The sequence below is a fragment of the Branchiostoma belcheri genome, unplaced genomic scaffold (genome assembly GCF_001625305.1).
Source record: "Branchiostoma belcheri isolate BF01 breed outbred unplaced genomic scaffold, Haploidv18h27 scaffold22, whole genome shotgun sequence".
NCBI lineage: Eukaryota > Metazoa > Chordata > Leptocardii > Amphioxiformes > Branchiostomatidae > Branchiostoma > Branchiostoma belcheri.
Window position 1 is genome coordinate 2278354 of NW_017803713.1, and position 10322 is coordinate 2288675.

The window sequence follows — 10322 nt, forward strand, 5'->3', positions numbered from 1 at the left end:
GCTTGAGTGTACAAATTTTACTTTGTGTACTTAATGATGTCTAGAAAATAGAAACAGTACAGAATGTTTTCAAGACTTAGTTTCTTTATTTGTTCTTGCCTATATTCGGGAAGCATGTATGTAATGCTGCTATGGCCTGGTGTCATGCAGACATATTACAGGTGTATAGGGATAACCACATTCTCATAATTTACATACCGGTATACGTGTAACATTAACTGTTACATACAACAGAGAAATTTCTATGAAATCCTCTATCCATACGTTCAACTTACTTTCCAAGCAGATACAGTACATACATGGCAAATAAAAGATTTTTTTGTCAAACAATACATCATTAAAATTATATCATAGCCAGTCATCTGCTACCTTACAAATGAAAAGGGCACCATCCTACAGTTCTAATTTCCGATTAGAATCGACTATTATTGCAATGCAAAGAAGCCGTGAAACTTGAGGCTGGATGGTGATAAACTGAATTTTTCATATCTTGAAGTTGTAACACATGCTGAGGTATTTCTCTCCAATTAAAATACATAGTAAGGATTTTAATTTTACTGAATCCAAAAGTATGTATTCTTTTTCAATACAGATACTAAGTGACTGAATTTGACTAATACCAATACAGCAAGACCGATAAAATTGCTTCTTCATATCAATATTTGTTTGGTTTGTATCACACATAGCTTTTTGTTACACCTGATACTTTGAAGTGCACCATTAAGGATACATGTGCATGTATAAACTACTAGTACATATGGTGAAATAATGGACTCTGTAGAGACTCTTCCATACTGTTATTAGTGTAGTCATCTACAACACTTAAGTAACAACATACACAACTGTTTTCATTTACAGGAAGACATTTGACTTTTGGAGAATAATTTTTTGTGCAGATTTCCCAAGTGTCATATCCTTATACTAAAGGATAATTTTAAACATTATTCCATGCTCAATAATTATACTTCAACTTCCTTGGTGTCATGAACTCCTTGACGGTTTCGTCAGTGACCTGTTTTCTCCTCTCTATGTGGTCAGACACGACCTTCTGCAGGATTCCGATCAATTCTTTCTTCAGCTCTCCAGTCAGCATGTTGCCACTGGAGTAAGCCTAGAACAAGGAATTACATTTGAGTGTCATTGATTTTAAGATAGGAAATTCCCTCTGGCCCTTGTATTTAGGGACAGGGTTCACAATCTGCAAACCTGTTGTCACTTAAAAATTCACAAGAAATGTAAACTTTCTGGAAAATATCTGAAGTCAAATATCTTCATAGGTATATAGGAAATTGTAGACATATCGATGCCACCAAGTAAAAGGAAGCTTGCCCTTGTATACATTATAAATTTTCATTCAGTAACAAGTTAACATGTTGGGTTTGGTGTCCTTGTAATTCAGATTTTTCCAGTATAAAGTGACCAGTGTCAGGAATATTCAGTTTTACAGTAATGTAGGTCAGACATAACTGAACTAAGCAGATCTCACCTCTCTTATCTGCTGCAGTTTGTCGTCATCCTCCATGAAGAAGGTTAAATACATGTAGGACACATCCACGTCCACATTCCCTCCCAGTCTGCGGTGCTCCTCCACTGTCGCCTGCCCTCCAGAGAACGCATACTTATTGATCTGTGGAAGAGATTTGTACAAGGGGTTTGCACTCATGTGACTATGATGGCAGTATTGTCTATCATGCTGGATGGTTAACCTGGAGGTTGCCAGGTAAACTTGTTCATGTAACGTTACTCGTATACCAATATGCAATAACAAGGTGAAGTCGCATTATACACATGCATATTCATAAGTCTGACTCTCTCAGGTTCAGCTAACCAGCATGGCAGATAATACTTATGTTGCAAATAGCCTATAGAGTCTAGATATTATGGTGATTTCATTGACTATGTAGAACAACAAGTGCAAAGTTTTGATTTTAAAAACTCCAAGAGGAGGATTTCAGTGAACAAAGCTTTTTCTCTCTGCAGGAGCCACACAGCTTACACATACAAATAGAGTTGATGTGATTCCACACCTTCTTCTTGATCTGTGCATTGGTATCTGTAAGGTAGATGGATGAGACAGCATCGCTGGCACTCATCTTGGTCATGGCCCCCTGCAAAGCAGGCAGGAACGTGGTGTGGAGCAGGGCAGGCTTGGGGAAGCCCAGGCGGGGTGCCACATCACGGGTCATTCTGAAGTATGGGTCCTGAGGAACAATAAAAAAGTTTCACAAGGCTGTATCGCAATTTTCCTAAACATATTCACTGTACTGTTCTTTGATATCATTGCAAAACTTAGTTGCTGGCTAATATCAAGTGCTGGCCTCCATCCACTGCTTCAACCACTACTACTTACTTGCTACAGCACCTGGCAATCACAGCAGCACAAATCTGGACAGTTCATTTCCCCAGGACTCACCTGGTCAATGGCACAGGGAATGAGACACTGGATATCTTTTCTACCCCCAAAGATTTGTGGGAAGGATGAGCTGAAGGACGGGGCTGCCTGGATGGATGGGAAACTGATCTTTCCTGGAAACAAAGGAAACACACAAAATGTACAGAATATGTGACAACTGTTGGGAGTAACAAAAATCATGATTTATGAAAGCACAGGCCAAAATTGTGACAATTTTTTTCTTGATACATTGTAGATACAATGTATCATGAAAGACTGCTTACCTATACATGTGCTGTCCCCAAAGCCAAAGATTCCCTTGACTTGGTTAAAGGTGACACATTTCTGAACCTTCAGCATAGTACGGTAGAAATCTGGTGAAGACCTAAACAAGATAGAATTATCAATATAACATACCAAAAGATCTCCTTGGAGATTACCACAAATGTTCCTTTTTAGATCAACTTGACTGCTATTTACAAAACATGAGGTAGTTCAAATGGAAAGACCTGAAATATTTTAGTTTTTTTAGTTGTTTAGTGTAAAAATTAAGTGTGTCAGAAAGGTCTTTGTGTTTGGTTAATAAATATTCTGTCCTGCTGACTATTTGCATAAGACAGATAGAGGTACAAATTTCTCAGAAGTCAACATCTAACCCATTTTAGTGAAGCTGTATATGAGTGAAATCTAACCCGATGTAGTCCATGTCTGAGAAAATGAAGGTCTTGTCAACATCGAAGCCCAGGGCGATGATATCCTTAGCATTCTCATTGGCCAGTCTCCTGGCCTCCTCTGCAGACAGGTCCTTCCACAGAAACTTCTCATCATCAGTCAGCTGGATCACCAGGGGAACATCAAAAATGTCCTGTAACCACCTGGAAGTAACACACAAATGCAAGATGGTGCGGCTGTGTCACACATAAAAAAATACATCTTCAGTAACTGCCATTAGCCATTATATGTAACATTTAAGGCAAGAGTCACAGGACACAAACCTACAGTAAAATAAGAATTCTTCGTACTTGGTAATCATGAAGGGAATAAGATGTCCCACGTGCATTGCCTCTGATGATGGTCCTCTGCCTGTGTACAGGAAAAATGGCTTCCCTTTTTCATAGGCATCTAGGATCAGGTTGACATCCCTGCATGAGCAAGAAAATTAATATACATGTATTCTAATTAAACGAAATGTAAAAAAACTAATTGATCTTGATTGAAATGAGTGGCATGGATGTAAAATAACGACATGTTATCAGTATGTCATGTCCATGAGTGAACAGTATTGTAACATAATTGTTCCTCACTATGCACAACTGCAGGAAGGATGTTAGACGAGTTGGACCATTGTCAACTCAGACCAAGGAGGTTGAATGCTCATCAGGCCAGGGTGGATCGACACCTGGGTCCTAAGTCATAACAATGGTCAATGGTGTTGGTGCAAGGTTACTGGTCTGAGTTGAAAATGGTCTGACGCTTCATGATCACATGTAGGAAATGTAAATCAGTCCACAGTTGGTTGCTAGCCATAACTGATGTTCATACTATCAATCATAGTGTCACAATATCACAAAGATGTGACGTTAAACAGTTTCAGAAAGCTGTGCTCACCTGTGTGAAAAGATCATGCCTCTAGTCAGCAGATGATGGGCTGGCTTTCCTGTCACTCTCACAATCCTGTCAATCAGGTCTTGCTCAATCTTTGTGCTCCCAAACTGGGCTACAGGCAGAGATATGTGAGAATACAAAAACTATATTGAGGAGGAGCCTCTTCTTTTTCTTTTATATATTTTGTACAAAGAAAATTTCAATTTTCAATTTTTTGGTTGTGAAGAAATCATACTAATATCTAAAATGTCAGGTCTCCTGCTTCAAATTGACAAAATCCTCCTGACTGCAACAACAAGCCTAACACACACAGAGAGAGAGAGAGAGAGAGAGAGAGAGAGAAAGAGAGAGAGAGAGGGAGAGAAACTTACCGATTAGCTTGTCATAGTTGACACCTTTTTGGCTTCCTGACGTGACTTCCCATGGCGTGATCAGCTGGTCCTCAGCCTCCTCCTCTGGTGGGATCTGTCCATCCTGAAGCTTCAGGTTCTCCACACCCGGAACTGCTTCCTCTGCCATATTGAGTGATGAAATTTCACAACGTGCTCCCCTCTTGCAAGGTGGACGCTTCAACACCGGGTTTCTTCACGTGCTAGTGGGAGATCATGAGAAAAAACAATGGAAATGAGACGGCTTACAATGAAACACAACCGAAAAGCTCGAAACATAAGGCAAGAAGACTTCCACACACCGTAATATCCAGAATAGCACTCATGGGCACTGCTTCTTACAAGCCTCATGCAATAAGTGCCGGTGGAAGAAACTATGTTAAATTTTTAGGTGAATATGTATTACATATCTGGTTTGAGTTTGATAAATGGCCGTATGATAGAACACATTGTCCTTTACAACATAATTTTTTTAAATAGTCTTCATAAATGCATTTGTTTTTGGCCTTTTAGTTTTATGTTGGTGAAATCTTTTGTAGAAATAATTCTATACTATCCCTAAATTGGAGAATAGTTTCTTCCATTTTGATCTTGTAGTAAATCGTAAGCCCACCCACAATGCACCGTGTGCAGTATCATGGCGGCGTCCGTGATGGACAGGCGATTTTGACGACTTGTGTTCGGGATTTTTCCGCACCAATTCTGGACACATCCAGTGAAAACAACTGTCTAGAAGACCTCTGATTTCTGGGGAATACGTCTGGTCGTGAGTTTGTTGCGATGAACGCGCTTGTACAGTACGAGAGCTCCAGTTCAGACGAGGAGGAGGGGCGGCCACCTTCCGCGGCAAGACAAGCCAAATCTGCAAAGCGAGCTTCTTCCAAGTCTGGCGGGAAGAAGGCCAAAGTGGCCGCAGCAGAGGTCACCCAGAGTACCAATGTCCAGGCTCAGAATCCGACAGGATATTCAAATGACTGGCAGGCGATGGGTTACGCCCAGCAAGGCTATGGGCAGACTTGGCCGCAAGGGTACGACTATAGTCAGTACGCACAGGCCTACGGACAATGGGGAGATTATCAACAGTGGGCGAACTACTATGCCGGGTACGGACAGCAGCAACAGTACGGTACACAGGCATCCATGCAGCCACCTCCTGTTCCACCACTCACAAGTTCAGTCGGACAATCTACCACTAATGTTACTGCATCATCAACCTCAGATGTAACTCCCCAGCCCCCTCCTCCCTCAGGACCCCCCTCAGAGAAACCCCCTCTCCCAACAGGTGCACCACCAGCCCAGCTGACCTCACCCTCTACCACCGGCCAACAACCAGAGGAAAAGACATCAGTGTCTGAATCGCAAACCACCTCTGCAACGTCGTCTAGCGTAGATTCTCAGGTTAGTGCAGCTGGGCAGGGGCATGCTGGCTCGCAGGACACCAGCTCTGGCCAGGCAAACATGGACCCCAACATGATGTGGAACAACATGTGGAACTACCAGCAGTATGATCCACAGGCATGGAGCCAGTATTATGCAGGGCAGGGGTATCAGGACCCTAACATGGCAATGGGTCAGTGGGGCCAATGGGGTCAACAATGGCAGAACTGGCAGCAGCAGCAACAACAACAGCAAGGTACTGCTGAACAGACTGGACAACAAAAACAACAACAAACCCAGCAGCAAGGCAGCTATCAGACTCCTTCGCCAGCTGTAACAAGCGACACAGGACAGAAGCCACCTCCTCAGGGGCCACCACCACAAGGGCCACCACCACATGGCCCTCCACCCGGACTGAATGGTCAGGATCAGTGGCAAAGGCCAGATTGGCAGCAGTCTTGGCACCCTGGCCAACGGCCACCTGGCCCCATGGACCAGGGCCCAAGGATGAGGATGAGGCACATGGGCCCAATGGATCATGGGCAACGCCCACGTCACCGTGGCCCCATGGATGGCCCGAGACACCGTCATCCCCCTCCAATGGGCCAGGGACCCCGGATGAGGCATCCTGGGCCAATGGATCATGGGCCACGTGGTCCACGAGGGCCAATGGACCCAGGGCAAAGGCCAAGACATCATGGACCCATGGACCAGAGACCACGGCATCCCGGTGGAATGGATCAAAGACCGCGGCACAGGCATCCTGGTCCTATGGATTTTGGACAGCGTCCGCGGCATCCCGGAGGTATGGACCAGCGACCCCGCCACCCCCCACCGATGGATAAAGGACAGCAGCCACGGTTTCCAGGTTCAGCAGATCAAGGACCTCGGCTCATGGAGCAGGGGCAACGGCCACGGAACCCTGGAGCAGGGGATCAGGGACCAAGATCGAGGTTCCCTGGACCAATGGATTCAAGCCAGAGGCCACGACACCCTGGCCCACAGGGGCCAAGGGGAAGAGCTCCAATTATAGAGGAAGGAAAAGACAGCAGGTGGAGTGGACAGCCTTGGCAGAGAGATAACCGTGGGCCCAAAGATCAGGATGATCAGGAGGAAGATCCGGAGTCGGAACAGCCTCAAAAGAAGGAAGAGCCAGTTGCTGAGGAGAAACCAAAACCTGCTCTTAGCTTGGCAGAAAGGCTCAAGATGATTGCTGAGTCCAAGGCTCCACAAACTGCTTCATCTAGTCATCTAGCTTCACGGCCCACGCCATCAGAGAAAGACAAAAAGAAAGGCTCAGATGAAAAGGGAAATGCAAACTACGTTCCTTTAGGATTCAACAAACTGCAGCAGTTGTCACGAGGAAATCAGGACAGTGATGATGGCAGAGAAGGAAGAGGGCCCAGAGGTGAACGAGGAGGTCGGGGGGACAGGGGTGGACGGGGTGGCAGGGGAGGGAGGGACGACCGAGGGGGAAGGAGGAGCAGGTTTGGACAAGACGATGACTCAAGGGGGTCATCATGGGGCCGAGACAGAAACCAACCACCCTACAGGTCTGGCAGGGACGGTAGGCCGGAAAGGGAGGGAAGAGATCGAGACAGCAGATCAGACAGAGATGGCCGCCCCAGCAGGTTCAGTCATGACTCCAGAGATAGACAGGGTGACAGTCAGCAAGAGAGAAGAGGGAGTAGGTTCTCTGGTGGCCCATCTTCACATGGGGATCAGGGCAAACCTAGTGGAGACTTGGATGGAAGGAAAAGTCGCTGGGAGACCCCCCGTAGCACAGGCACAAGTGATTCTCAGAACCAACCCAAGTCCAGAACAAAGTGGGGATCAGAAACCACAGATGGCCAGGAGGGCACTTCAAAAACACTGCTCCCGGATCCTGCAGCTCCTCCAGGAGGAGGAGGCAGTCACCAGGGTAACCCTCCATCTCTGTTTGACATCCAAGTTCAACCTTCATCCCATCTACGACAAGCTCAGGGCCAAGGTGGCCAGCAGCAGTGGGAACAGAGAGGGGAGCAGGAGTCCATTCATTCTGGCCCAAGAGGATCCCCATCTGCAGGGCCCAGGGGACCGTCTCCTACAGGGCCAAGAGGACCTACCCCTCCTGGACCAAGGGGATCCCCTTCCCCTGGACCAAGAGGTCCACCACCACCACCTCAGTTTCAGGGACACAACCAAGGAGGGGGGAACTGGTCGCAGCAGAACTTTGGATCCCCTGAGGGACAGGGCAGTGGGATGAAGAGAATGTCCTCCAATGACTCCCAATTCTCTCCACCAGATGGTGGACCTGGTATTCGTCCCTACACACCCAAACGTGCCAGGCTAGAGCCGGACGGGTCGCCTACTAACCCCAGCCCCACAGGCATGGTGCTACAAGACACAACCATGGCCGCAGTACAGGATATATTTGAACCATACCCCAAAATTGTGTTTGCCCTGGGGAAGGCTGTGCACAGCAGGATTCCTGAGAAAAGACTTGTTGATCTGCAGGGCCACACAGGCCCGGTGAACACTGTGGAGTGGTGCAAGGCCGACTGTAGCCATCTTCTCCTGTCTTCCTCCATGGACAGGTAAGGGTGACAATGCAGTTTGGAGGCTAAAAATCAGACTATGGAGTCAGTAGTGCTTGTTGAAGAATGGCATAATCATACCCATAAACTATATATATGAGGATGTTAGCATCATAAGCCATACCAGTACTTTATCTTGTGACATCAAATGACTTGTCAAATGACTAAAGAGACATATCCTACTCCAAAGCATTGTCCAAATCAATTCAACAAAAAGACCCTTACCATATTTCATGATAATGAGTTCCAATCTAGATCATCATTTTTTAATGACCGACTATGACGTCTATTTTTCCTCGCCATGTGTAGGACTGTCAGAGTCTGGGATGCCATTGGAGATGCCAAGTGTGTTCGAACTCTGACCAATCACAGGGCAGGAGTGAAGATGGCTGCGTGGACTACAGACAAGAAAGTGCTGAGCTGCAGCTTTGACAAAACAGCTCAGCTTATTGATCCACAGACAGGTGAGAAAAATGCTAAGGTAGCTTTTTTGGCACCAAATTTGTTCCAAATATGTCTTATCACCAAAGGTACACAGGCTACAGTGTACCTTAACCCTAACCACACACACACACACACTGGAACAGTGTTGGGTAGCATGGAGGAGTTAGAAGCCCAACATTTCAACTTGTGACTTAGTGGTTAGTGGTCATGTATTTGAAGATTCACACTTACTTGATAAAATATCCCTTTTTCTATGTTGTTTTGTTTACCGGTATTTGGTTTAGTTGGACATGGAGGTAGACGTTGTGATGAGAATTAAAAATAAACCATGTATCATCAAATGTCTATTGGAAAATGATCTATCTACAAGATATCACCGATCACATTGCATTTATCTGGCCTAACAAGACAAAGAAGATACACATGGATTTCATTGATCTGTATCACATTCACATGCCCCATTATCTAACAGTATGTATTGTTTTCCAGGTCAGACTGTGTCAACATTCCCCCATTCCAATTTTGTGACAGTTGTACGAGTCCATCCCCAGGAACACAACCTGTTCCTAACTGGGTCCACAGACATCATACAGGCCTGGGACAGCAGGACGGGCAAGGTAAGATCATGGCTTCATCCCAGGGAAGGTGTGGCTTGTCTGTCTGTGTATTTTTTGTTTTCCAATGTACGCATTGGGGTATTGCCATACATCTGTAATGCTGCTGCTAGTATTTTTGTGTTTGGGTCAGGAAGGGTTGCCAAGTAGTGTGGGTAAGGATGTGATGTCTACCATCTCTGTTTGCCTTATTTGATCTCGGCATTTTCTGTGTGATTGTTACAGTTTCAAAACTACCTGTAGTACAGTACATTTGCTTACACATTCAAATGTTTGATCTTGTCAGGCTGTTCGAGATTTTAAATGCAAGTTTGGTTCTGTTCTGGACTTGGCGTTCTTTCCGAGCGGGAGCTCGTTCCTCAGCAGTGCCGATGTTGTGGCAAGAGACTCGGCTGACAAGACGATCATGGTGTGGGACTTCAACTCCGGAGCCAAGCTGTCCAACCAGATATTTCATGTAAGACAATTCCTACTGTCTTAATAATATGGCATTATAGGGATGTAAGGCTTTTTATGAGCATTTACCGGTAACCATCTATTAGATACAGGTGAAGTATATCAAATGTATAGAAGATAACTCAAAAGTCACTTTCAACACTCTGTAAATGTTTGACAAATCGGCCATATTGGCATCGGCCATATTCGATATCACTGATGAAACATTCCATTCAGTAAACTCATTTGACACGCTGAGTTCGGACTCAAGTTTACCAGACGAAATCCCAACGGCTACATCCACTCCACTTAAATCAAAGCAGGGTAATTTTCAAACGAGGGGTCATAGTCACAAGAGATCTAAAAGTAAACTTCTGCTAGTAAACTGTCAGAGTGTGCGGAACAAAACAGCTGAACTGGCGACAGTAGTTGACACTTACAAGCCAGATATAGTAGCAGGTACAGAGTCATGGCTCACCCAAAACATAGC

General features: G+C 45.2%; 2 protein-coding genes across 4 annotated transcripts in view; one reads left to right on the plus strand and one right to left on the minus strand.

The window, feature by feature from the left end:
• Positions 1 to 66: 66 nt before the first annotated feature.
• On the minus strand, positions 67 to 5105 carry LOC109470255 (tryptophan--tRNA ligase, cytoplasmic-like). 3 transcript variants are annotated; one of them, XM_019769122.1, is made up of 10 exons: positions 5004 to 5105; positions 4369 to 4589; positions 4001 to 4109; positions 3415 to 3534; positions 3085 to 3267; positions 2677 to 2777; positions 2414 to 2526; positions 2028 to 2201; positions 1487 to 1627; positions 67 to 1111 (listed from the first exon to the last, which is right to left on the minus strand). In XM_019769122.1, exons 2-10 carry the CDS (start codon positions 4514 to 4516, stop codon positions 953 to 955), a joined length of 1248 nt encoding a protein of 415 aa, XP_019624681.1. In that variant the 5' UTR covers positions 4517 to 4589; positions 5004 to 5105; the 3' UTR covers positions 67 to 952. The 3 variants fall into 3 exon arrangements, with proteins under 3 accessions (XP_019624681.1, XP_019624682.1, XP_019624680.1); XM_019769123.1 differs by having other exon boundaries at positions 5000 to 5097; XM_019769121.1 differs by lacking the exon at positions 5004 to 5105 and adding an exon at positions 4689 to 4755.
• Positions 5106 to 5149: 44 nt separating this feature from the next.
• LOC109470238 (collagen alpha-1(III) chain-like) overlaps positions 5150 to 10322 on the plus strand; it is an 8579-nt gene continuing 3406 nt past the window's right edge. Inside the window, exons 1-4 of the mRNA XM_019769082.1 lie at positions 5150 to 8339; positions 8649 to 8803; positions 9273 to 9400; positions 9684 to 9854. Coding sequence (XP_019624641.1) covers positions 5167 to 8339; positions 8649 to 8803; positions 9273 to 9400; positions 9684 to 9854 — 3627 coding nt within the window. The 5' untranslated portion in view covers positions 5150 to 5166. The remainder of the gene's footprint in view (positions 8340 to 8648; positions 8804 to 9272; positions 9401 to 9683; positions 9855 to 10322) is intronic.